The 12,078-nt window shown below is 49.0% G+C and overlaps 1 protein-coding gene across 1 annotated transcript in view; it reads left to right on the top strand.

Annotated features, from left to right (window-relative positions):
- The first annotated feature begins 7,401 nt into the window (after nucleotides 1-7,401).
- Nucleotides 7,402-12,078, top strand: part of LOC137302304 (zonadhesin-like) — a 108,040-nt gene continuing 103,363 nt past the window's right edge. Inside the window, 1 exon segment of the mRNA XM_067971944.1 lies at nucleotides 7,402-7,511. Coding sequence (XP_067828045.1) covers nucleotides 7,432-7,511 — 80 coding nt within the window. The 5' untranslated portion in view covers nucleotides 7,402-7,431.

Below are 12,078 nucleotides of genomic sequence, written 5' to 3' on the forward strand. Positions count from 1 at the left end.
CCAATGACTGACAATTCCACATTCGGCATTTAACCTTTCCCACAACAACAACTTTTCCATTTAGAGACTGCCTTTTAACCATAGAATGATACAGCACAGAAGGAGGCCATTCGGCCCATCGTACCTGTGCCGGCTCTTTGAAAGAGCTATCCAATTAGTCCCACTCCCCCTGCTCTTTCTCCACCGCCCTGCAAATTTTTCCTTTTCAAGTATTTATCCAATTCCCCTTTTGAAAGTTACTATTGAATCTGCTTCCACTGCCCTTTCAGGCAGCGCGTTCCAGATCAGAACAACTCACTGCTGAAAATAAATTCTTATCTCCTCTCTGGTTCTTTTGCCAATTATCTTAAATCTGTGTCCTCTGGTTCCCGACCCTCCTGCCACTGGAAACAGTTTCTCCTTATTTACTCTATCAAAACCCTTCATGATTTTGAACACCTCTATTAAATCTCCCCTTAACCTTCTCTGTTCTAAGGAGAACGATCCCAGCTTCTCCAGTCTCTCCACATAAACTGAAGTCCCTCATCCCTGGTACCATTCTAGTAAATCTCCTCTGCACCCTCTCCAAGGCCTTGACATCCTTCCTAAAGTGCGGTGCCCAGAATTGGACACAATAGTCCAACTGAGGCCTAACCGGTGTTTTATAAAGGTTTAGCGTAACTTCCTTGATTTTGTACTCTATGCCTCTCTTTATAAAAGCCACGCAGAAGAAAAATGTCCCAAGGTGATTCACAGAGGCACAATGGGAAAAAAATCGTCAAACCACAGGGAGGGTTTGATCAAAGGTTAGGCCTAAAAGGTGGGTTTTAAGGAGCATCATAATGGAGGAGAGGGTGGTGGAGAGGCAGAGAGGTTTAGGGAGGGAATTCCAGTCAATGGGGCCTAGGGAATTACAAGACACAACCGCCAATGGTCGGGCGAAGAAAGTGGGGGATTAAGGGTACAATCCTGCCAGACCTCCTGGGAGTGAGACCAACGGTTGTAGGATGGGATGTACAGCAACCGGAGAACACAGCTCATCTCAGCAGGGAAAAATGTGGATTTTTAGCGATTGAGTTAAATCTTTGAGTGGAAAGTGCTTCGTGCAAAGACTGAAAGCAGGGTCAAAGTTTGCAACCTTTGACCTTCAACCATTTTGCGCACTATTGGCGAAGGCTGAGGTGCATCTCTTGTGATTGTTACATAGGAACAGGAGTAGGCCATTCAGCCCCTCGTGCCTGCTCCGCCATTTGGTAAGAATTTGTTTCTCAAATGCCTGTTCTCACCCCGGGGGATTAGGGCCTGTTCTCACCTTGGGGAACGGGGCCTGTTCTCACCCTGGGGAACGGGGCCTGTTCTCACCCTGGGGAACAGGGCCTGTTCTCACCCAGGGGATTAGGGCCTGTTCTCACCCAGGGGATTAGGGCCTGTTCTCACCCTGGGGAACGGGGCCTGTTCTCACCCAGGGGATTAGGGCCTGTTCTCACCCAGGGGATTAGGGCCTGTTCTCACCCAGGGGATGAGGGCCTGTTCTCACCCCGGGGAACGGGGCCCGTTCACATTGATGAACTGGTTCAGCTGGGCTGTGGTATTGTTAGAGTTCCCACCACATCTAACAGCCACTAGCAGTAGTTACACCAAGATGGAAACGATGGGCAGGAGCTGTCGAAGTTTGCTCCTTCCCACGCCAGCTCCCAAACGTCTCAGGAACAGCGATGGACCGGTCCATTTGTTTCCCCTCTCTCCCAGCCCAAGGACACTGAGGCCAAGTTGGAGCCAACTGCGTGGGGCTGGCTGGTCTTTTCCCGGGGGGCCTCTTGAGTAGAACCACTGAGCTCCAGACTGGAATTTCACATCAGTGTTGACCGAACTCCAGACTGTGGAACGCCATGTCATTGACCTGTGCCCCTGCCTCAGATTCTCAGTCGTCATGATGGGCTTGCCCTGCGCGATATTACATTATATGAGGGCACACGCCCAAAGTGTGCAAGAAGAGTTGGGTGGAGATTGCAGTTTAGGTTACATCACTGGGAGTCACTGGAAGGGGAGGGTGAGAACTGTTGGAATTCACTTCTACATTCCTCACATCAGCCGACCCATATCTCAACCGCATGGCAATAAAGATTTAAGCGACTGATTGCAACACTGCAAGTCTGACGCTCTCCATCCAAACAAAGATATCAGCCATTAACAAGTAATTGGATCAGGGCTCATCAAAATCCCCTGGAAACCAGCCCTCTGCGCGGGAGTCCGAGCTGAGTGTTGCTTGGCGATCTAAATTTTCAGGATGTGGGCGACGTCGGGCAAGGCCGCTTTTGCTGTCCATCCCGAGTTGCCCTCTGGAAAAGAAGGCTATAACGGAACCCCCAAGGCTCCAGTAAATGTCCCAGATTCCCGTGCGGCAAAAGCAGCATTTGACTCACTTGGCCATCGTGAAAAGGGTGGCCAGCCAATCAGTTTTGCTCTGACACAGAAAGAAAGAAAGGATTTGCATTTATATGGCGCCTTTTGCGACCTCAGGACGACCCAAAGCGTTTCACAGCCGATTTTTGAAGTGTAGTCGCATTTGCAATTAAATAGAGTTACATCGGGTCTACAGCACAGAAAACAGGCCATTCGGCCCAACTGGTCAAAATCAAAAAGTTAGTATGCAGGTGCAGCAGGTGATCAAGAAGGCCAACGGAATGTTGGCTTTTATTGCTAGGGGGATAGAATATAAAAACAGGGAGGTATTGCTGCAGTTATATAAGGTATTGGTGAGACCGCACCTGGAATACTGCATACAGTTTTGGTCTCCATACTTAAGAAAAGACATACTTGCTCTCGAGGCAGTACAAAGAAGGTTCACTCGGTTAATCCCGGGGATGAGGGGGCGGACATATGAGGAGAGGTTGAGTAGATTGGGACTCTACTCATTGGAGCTCAGAAGAATGAGAGGCGATCTTATTGAAACATATAAGATTGTGGAGGGGCTTGATCGGGTGGATGCGGTAAGGATGTTCCCAAGGATGGGTGAAACTAGAACTAGGGGGCAAAATCTTAGAATAAGGGGCTGCTCTTTCAAAACTGAGATGAGGAGAAACTTCTTCACTCAGAGGGTAGTAGGTCTGTGGAATTTGCTGCCCCAGGAAGCTGTGGAAGCTACATCATTGAATAAATTTAAAACAGAAATAGACAGTTTCCTAGAAGTAAAGGGAATTAGGGGTTACGGGGAGCGGGCAGGAAATTGGACATGAATTTAGATTTGAGGTTAGGATCAGATCAGCCATGATCTTATTGAATGGCTGACCTGTGACCTAACTCCACAGGCCCGCCTTAGCCCCATATCCCTTGATACCTTCGGTTAACAAAAATCTCTCAATCTCAGATGGACTGTCGATCATGGCTGCAGAGGATACCCTCTCTCTCCCCCTAATTATCGAATCCCCTAAGACCATAACTGTTCTATTCTGCTGTTCCCACCCCCACATGAACCGGCCCCAGTGCTCCGCGGTGCCTGGAATCAGCTGGAGCCTTGCTTCTTATCCTCACAGGTAGCAAGTCCCTCAGATGAGACCTTAAAGCCAGGCCCCGTTTGCCCTCTGCACTTAAAAAATCCAATGGCACGATTGGGAGACGAACAAGGGGAGTTCTCTCCCGGTGTCCTGGGGCCAATATTTATCCCTCAAACAACACCACTAAAAAAAAAACAGATGATCTGGTCATCATCTCATTGCTGTTTGTGGGATCTTGCTGTGCGCAAATTGGCTGCCGCGTTTCCTACATTACAACAGTGACTACACATCAAAAAAAAAGTGCTCCATCGGCTGTAAAGCGCTTTGGGCCATCCTGAGCTCTTCCCTTTCTTCCTGCCCAAATATGAGGGTGGGAAACGGGGCGGAGAGCTGGCAAGATCGGGTATCCTGTGCCACCACTCGCCCAGTTGGCACCACAGGACCCAGCGAAGGCCGGCAGAGCCCTCGGGCCTTTGTTGCTACGGAAACCGTTCACCCACCTCTTTCCCTGCTCCGATTCAAGAAAAGTGACCTTTATTGACCCATTGGGATGACGACAGAGAGAGAGGAACCCAAAGCTTCCCCCTATGAAGCTGTTAATAATTAGGCTGACCTTTGCTTTAACAGTTATAAGGAGATCATTTTTGTTTTACTGTCGATGAATAATAAAGATGCGGTTTATCCTGATTATACTGACATGTTATGGTTGAGTCTCTCGAATCCAAGGCAACCGTACTCTAAACAAAAAAACAAACCCAATAGATAGGAGCATCCAATGAACTGGGCTTGACGATGATATTTTCACACCACTGAGGCATTGGGATTTATTTGCAATGAAAACTGCCTTAGACCTTCCCAGTGTAAGGACCACATCCATCTCATGGCCCACCCTTATCAACGGAGACCATCCATCTCACGACCCACCCTTACCAAGATAGACCACCCATCTCATGGCCCACCCTTATCAACGGAGACCATCCATCTCACGACCCACCCTTACCAAGATAGACCACCCATCTCCTGGCCCACCCTTATCAACGGAGACCATCCATCTCCTGGCCCACCCTTATCAACGGAGACCATCCATCTCATGGCCCACCCTTATCAATGGAGACCATCCATCTCACGACCCACCCTTACCAAGATAAACCACCCATCTCCTGGCCCACCCTTATCAACGGAGACCATCCATCTCATGACCCACCCTTACCAAGATAGACCACCCATCTCCTGGCCCACCCTTATCAAGGGAGACCATCCATCTCACAGCCCACCCTTATCAAGAGAGACCACCCATCTCACAACCCACCCTTACCAAGGGAGACTACCCATCACACGACCCACTCTTACCAAGAGAGACCACCCATCTCACGACCCACCCTTACCAAGGCAGACCACCCATCTCACAACCCACCCTTACCAAGGGAGACTACCCATCACACGACCCACTCTTACCAAGAGAGACCACCCATCTCACAGCCCACCCTTATCAAGGGAGACCACCCATCTCATGACCCACCCTTACCAAGGGAGACCACCATCTCATGACCCACCCTTATCGAGGGAGACCACCCACCTCACAGCCCACCCTTATCAAGGGAGACCACCCATCTCACGGCCCACCCTTATCAAGGGAGACCACCCATCTCACAGCCCACCCTTATCGAGGGAGACCACCCATCTCACGACCCACCCTTATCAAGGGAGACCATCCATCACACGACCCACTCTTACCAAGGGAGACCACCCATCTCACGACCCACCCTTATCGAGGGAGACCACCCATCTCACAGCCCACCCTTATCAAGGGAGACCACCCATCTCATGGCCCACCCTTACCAAGGGAGACCACCCATCTCATGGCCCACCCTTATCAAGGGAGACCACCCATCTCATGGCCCACTCATACCAAGAGAGACCACCCATCTCACAGCCCACCCTTACCAAGAGAGACCACCCATCTCACAGCCCACCCTTATCAAGGGAGACCATCCATCATGGCCCACCCTTATCAAGGAAGACCACCCATCTCAGAGTATCTCAGATAAGACCACCCCTCCACTAGTCCATCAGTATGAAGAGAGAGACCACCCTTCTTAGAGCCCACCGTTACAGAGAACGTATATCTCATGGTCATTTGAGGAGGACATCAGTCTCAGGTACCCCATCCATCTCAGTGACCTCCCATCTCAGAGCTTCTCGTTGGCTTGTGGCACTGAGGCTGTTAAAAGTTGCCAGTCTCACCAAGCATATAAAATGGAAATCTGCAGTAAACCCAGAGCTACTGATTAATTATAGGGACAATATTTCTTCCCATTTCTATTATAAATGTTGAGATGTACCACAGACTGGATCGGAATCAGGAGCAGTGAGAGGTTCTGAATTTCCAGGACACTGACCCTCAGAGTTTACAGTCTGGGACAGTCCCAGGACACTGACCCTTAGAGTTTAAATCTGAGACAGTCCCAGGACACTGACCCTTAGAGTTTACAGTCTGGGACAGTCCCAGGACACTGACCCTTAGAGTTTAAATCTGAGACAGTCCCAGGACACTGACCCTTAGAGTTTACAGTCTGGGACAGTCCCAGGACACTGACCCTTAGAGTTTAAATCTGGGATAGTCCCAGGACACTGACCCTCAGAGTTTAAATCTGGGATAGTCCCAGGACACTGACCCTTAGAGTTTAATCTGGGATAGTCCCAGGACACTGACCCTTAGAGTTTAAATCTGGGATAGTCCCAGGACACTGACCCTTAGAGTTTAATCTGGGATAGTCCCAGGACACTGACCCTTAGAGTTTAAATCTGGGATAGTCCCAGGACACTGACCCTTAGAGTTTAATCTGGGATAGTCCCAGGACACTGACCCTTAGAGTTTAAATCTGGGATAGTCCCAGGACACTGACCCTTAGAGTTTAATCTGGGATAGTCCCAGGACACTGACCCTTCGAGTTTAATCTGGGATAGTCCCAGGACACTGACCCTTCGAGTTTAATCTGGGACAGTCCCAGGACACTGACCCTTAGAGTTTAAATCTGAGACAGTCCCAGGACACTGACCCTTCGAGTTTACAGTCTGGGATAGTCCCAGGACACTGACCCTTCGAGTTTAATCTGGGATAGTCCCAGGACACTGACCCTTCGAGTTTAATCTGGGATAGTCCCAGGACACTGACCCTTAGAGTTTAATCTGGGATAGTCCCAGGACACTGACCCTTAGAGTTTAATCTGGGACAGTCCCAGGACACCGACCCTTAGAGTTTAATCTGGGATAGTCCCAGGACACTGACCCTTAGAGTTTAATCTGGGATAGTCCCAGGACACTGACCCTTCGAGTTTAATCTGGGATAGTCCCAGGACACTGACCCTTAGAGTTTAATCTGGGATAGTCCCAGGACACTGACCCTCAGAGTTTACAGTCTGGGACAGTCCCAGGACACTGACCCTCAGAGTTTAATCTGGGATAGTCCCAGGACACTGACCCTCAGAGTTTACAGTCTGGGACAGTCCCAGGACACTGACCCTTAGAGTTTAATCTGGGACAGTCCCAGGACACTGACCCTTAGAGTTTAATCTGGGATAGTCCCAGGACACTGACCCTCAGAGTTTAATCTGGGATAGTCCCAGGACACCGACCCTTCGAGTTTAATCTGGGATAGTCCCAGGACACCGACCCTCAGAGTTTAATCTGGGATAGTCCCAGGACACTGACCCTCGGAGTTTAATCTGGGATAGTCCCAGGACACTGACCCTTCGAGTTTAATCTGGGATAGTCCCAGGACACCGACCCTTCGAGTACTTTGCCATGACACAGTTCCCTTGTAATTATATGACGCACCTGTTCCTATCTACAATCGACCTTTGAACCCCCTCGCCAGCCTATATATGAGAACGCAAGTGTCACCCTCATCCACTCGCTGCTGGCTGCTGGGCTGGAGTAATTAATTAGACATTTAACGATGAAGATCTCTAAGTATCGTGAGCTGACGGCGTTTAGCTTCGTTTTTCTTAGCCTCAGCAGCATCTCCTCTGGGTCCCGGTGAGTGTACTCCTGTCGCCTGGTACTAAGTGACGCTGGCGTTGGCTGTTAAAGGGGAGCGGCTGAGCCACGCACCATCAGTAACATCCCAGATCGTCCCTCCCACCCCGATCCTCGGTCCGTGCCGAGTTAGCCGGGTTGTTGGGGGAGGCGGATTGGCGGCTTTGGGATAGCAGGCAGGATAGCAGAGTTTGAGCCCAGCCCCGCTCGGGGCTGGCGATAAGACAGTCAGGCCGGTTTCCACCCCCCCCCCCCCCCCCCTCCCACGCTCCCGATCTCAGCGGCCCTCGGTGGGAAGCGGACGGACGTTGGGTGAGGGCAGGGTCGGGCTGCGCCGCGATGCACTCCGCAGTCGAACAGCCCGCCGGGCTGTCGCTGTCGAGCAGCCGGCACCCGCGGAGCTGTTTGACCCAGCGAGCTCTAACACCTTTAGGGGAGGAGAGGAGACAAAGCGCTTTACAGCCAATTAAGTACTTTTGAAGTGTAATATAGGGAAAAGCAGCAGTCAATTTGTGCACAGCAAGATCCCACAATGAGATAAATGACCAGATAATCTGTTTTTTTTTAGTGATGTTGGTTGAGGGCTAAATATTGGTCCAGGACACTGGGGAGAACTCCCCCTGCTCTTCTTCCAATAGTGCCATGGGGTCTTTTACGTCCACCTGAGAGGGCAGATGGGGTTTAACATCTCGTCCAAAAGACGGCACCTCTGACAATGCAGCACTCCCTCAGTACTGCACCGGGAGTGTCGGCCTGGGTTACGTGTTCAAGTCTCTGGAGTGGGACTATGAATTCGCGACCTTCTGACTTTGAGGTGAGAAGGTGATCCACTGACGCCTGAACAGGTTTGTTTCTGGTCAATTAAAGGCGACTGTATCCCACGGAGCATTGCCTGAACAGAGCAGAGTAAAGCTTGTTCTTTAGCTGGTCTACCAGGGACAGCCCACCACGTGGCTGTTTCCTGACCACACAGGGCTCCTGTTCTCATCCAGATGCAAATGATTTGGACTTCTGAGAAACTCAAAGTTCATCAGATTTAACATTTGAGCAAATTGCTTTTAATGAGTTTTGTGAAGTGTGACTGCAATTTAGTGAATTTGAGACAGGATTTGCTTGGGATTTTGTTAATCTTGAATAGTCCATGTGTGTCAATGTGTGCTGTGTTACTCTGCTGTGTGTTCATTATTCTGCCTGTTACTCTGTGTGTTACTCTGTGATGTGTGCTAATTATTCTGCTTGTTATTCTGTGTATTACTCTGTGCTGTGTGCTAATTATTCTGCCTGTTACTCTGTGTGTTACTCTCTGTTGTGTGTTAATTATTCTGCTTGTTACTGTGTGTTACTGTGTGCTGTGTTAATTATTCTGCTTGTTACTCTGCGTGTTACTCTGTGCTGCCTGTTAATTATTCTGCTTGTTACTCTGTGTGTTACTCTCTGTTGTGTGTTAATTATTCTGCTTGTTACTGTGTGCTATGTTAATTATTCTGTGTGTTACTCTGTGCTGTTAATTATTCTGCTTGTTACTCTGTGTGTCACTCTACTGAGTGCTACTCAGTATTGCATGTTATTGTATGTTCCATCTGCTGTGTATCATTCTGTGCGTTACTCTGTGTGTTATTCAACAAGCTACTCCATGCTGTATGGACTTTGTTATCTGTTACTCTGTGCTGAGTGTTACACTATGTTACTCTGTATTGCCTAGTGCTGTGTATTATGCTGTGTGTTACTCTGTAGTATATATTAGTTATTCCGTGTGTTACTCTGTGCTTTGAGTTACACTATTATACAATGTAGGTCACTCTGTCCTGTATGCTACTCAGTGTTACGTGTAACTGTGTGTTCCTGGTGCTGTGTATTATTCTGTGTGCTACTCAGTGCTCTGTGTTACTCAGTGCTGTGTGTTACTTTGCATGCTACTCTGGAACATAGGAACAGAAGTGGGCCATTCAGCCCCTCGAGCCTATCCCGCCATTCAATTAGATCATTGCTGATCTGAAGTCCATTAACCTGCCTTTGCTCGATATCCCTTGATACCTTCGCCTAATCTGTCACCATCTGGCGATCTCAGTCTTGAAAACTTAAATTGGCCCGGCGTCCGCAACCTTTTGTGGGGGGAGAGTTCCACATTTCCTCTAACCCTTCTGTGAAAAGGCGCTTCCCGATTTCACACCTAAATGTCCTTGCTCTAATTTTAAGATTACGTTCCCTTGCTCTGGATTCCCCTATCAGAAAAAATAGTTTCTCCGTATCTACCCTATCGAATCCTTTCATCATTTTAAACACCTCGATTAGATAACACCGCAATCTTCTACTCCCGAGAGAATACAACCCAGGTCCGTGCAACCATGTCCTCATAATTTAACCCTTTTAGCCCCAGGTATCATTCTGGTGAATCTGCGCTGCATCCCCTCCAAGGCCAATATATCCTTCCTGAGGTGCGGTGCCCAGGACTGAACGCAGCGCTCCAGATGGGGGGTCTGACCAAGGCTCTGTGCAACTGAAGCATATCTTCCACCCCCTTTGTATCCCAGCCCCCTCCTTGAGATAAAGGCCAACATTCCATTAGCCTTTTTGATGACCCTTTTGTGCCTTTGCTACTATTAAAACATACTGTGCCTGAAAACTACCCCGAATACATTCCAGAAATTAGTTCCCTTTACGGTTTGAGCTGTTCTGCTCCTCCCTGTCTACGTGAAAATTAAAATCTTCCATAATAATCACATTGCTTTCGCTACGTGCTTCCCTGATCTCCGTCCCTATATACATGGCCACCACCCCCCCACTGCACTATATGCGGTCAGAAGGCCTAGAGACAACTCCCACCAGAGTATTGCACCCTTAATCGACCCAAAGTATTTCCCACTGAAATCCCTTCTATCCGCCACTGTGATTTTCTCTTTGTGTTAATATTGCTGCTTCTCCTCCTTTCCCTGTCCTGGAATATTTATCTCCCAATTGTGTTTGTAGCCAGATCTCTGTAATGGCGTCTACGTCATATCCCGTAATCTGAAGTTGGACTTCCAACTCATTAGTCGGTGTTGGCCGTGGCTCGGTGAGAACACTTTCGCCTCTGAGTTGGAAGCTCATGGGCCCAAGTCCTCGGCCAGAGACTTGAGCATGTAATCCAGGCCGACACTCCCGCTGCCAGCACTGGGGGGGGGAGCGCTGCCCTGTCGGAGGAGCCGTCCTCCGCGTGAGACATTAAAACCGAGGGCCCCGTCTGCCCTCTTGGGTGGAGGTAAAAGATCCCATGGCAGAATTTGAACAAGGGCAAGGGGAGTTCTCCCCCGGAGTCCTGGGGAGAACATTTATCCCTCAACCAACAACAGATTATCCGATTGCTGTTTGTGGGATCTTGCTGTGCGCAAATTGGCCGTGTTTCCTACATTACGACAGTGACCACACTTCAAAAAGTATTTAATCGGCTGTAAAGCGCTTTGGGACATCCTGAGGTCGTGAAAGGTGCTATATAAATGCAAGTTCTTTATTTCTGTTTTGTTATATTTCTTACGCTGCCATCATTAATGTACGGAATTGTTAAAAGCGGAACTGTCCCCACACTGTCCATGTGCTCTGATGGTGCATTTCCCACACTCTCAGACGTTCTCTGCATTGTTATTCTGGCAATTCAGTATGTTCTGATTTTTTTAATCACTTATTTTTAACAGGTATTATATTATTTCTGTTCCTGAAATATTTACATTATCTTTATCTCCCTTTGTACGCTGAATTTTGCTCTTTTTATTAATCGAGAACTTATTATTTTTCCTACCCGATCCCTTCCCCCCCAACTTTATTGGTTTAAAGTTCGAAGGGCCGAATGGCCTACTCCTGCTTCTATTTTCTATCTTTCTATGTTCTTTTTACAGCCGTGTGTCCTTTCTGCCAGGACCTTAGTCCCAGCCCGGTTCAGGCTCAGTCCGTCCCAGCGATATCGTTCCTTCCCGCCTCTTGCACAAATCAATTGGGTGCGAAGTGTTTTGGGACGTCCCGAGGTTGCGAAATGAGCGAGTCTTTCTTTCCTTGGTCGCCACAGCGATGCTCCGCGCTCTTTCGAAACCCTCTCGCTCCATCTCTCCCGCGATTCTCCGCTCTGTACTCTCAGGGTGATGTAGAGGGAGCTCTGTACTCTCAGGGTGATGGAGAGGGAGCTCTGTACTGTCAGGGTGATGTAGAGAGAGCTCTGTACTCTCAGGGTGATGTAGAGGGAGCTCTGTACTGTCAGGGTAATGTAGAGAGAGCTCTGTACTCTCAGGGTGATGTAGAGAGAGCTCTGTACTCTCAGGGTGATGTAGAGGGAGCTCTGTACTGTCAGGGTAATGTAGAGGGAGCTCTGTACTGTCGGGGTGATGTAGAGAGAGCTCTGTACTCTCAGGGTGATGTAGAGGGAGCTCTGTACTGTCAGGGTAATGTAGAGGGAGCTCTGTACTCTCAGGGTAATGTAGAGGGAGCTCTGTACTCTCAGGGTAATGTAGAGGGAGCTCTGTACTCTCAGGGTAATGTAGAGGGAGCTCTGTACTCTCAGGGTAATGTAGAGGGAGCTCTGTACTCTCAGGGTGATGTAGAG

Source organism: Heptranchias perlo, chromosome 35 (assembly GCF_035084215.1).
Source record: "Heptranchias perlo isolate sHepPer1 chromosome 35, sHepPer1.hap1, whole genome shotgun sequence".
NCBI lineage: Eukaryota > Metazoa > Chordata > Chondrichthyes > Hexanchiformes > Hexanchidae > Heptranchias > Heptranchias perlo.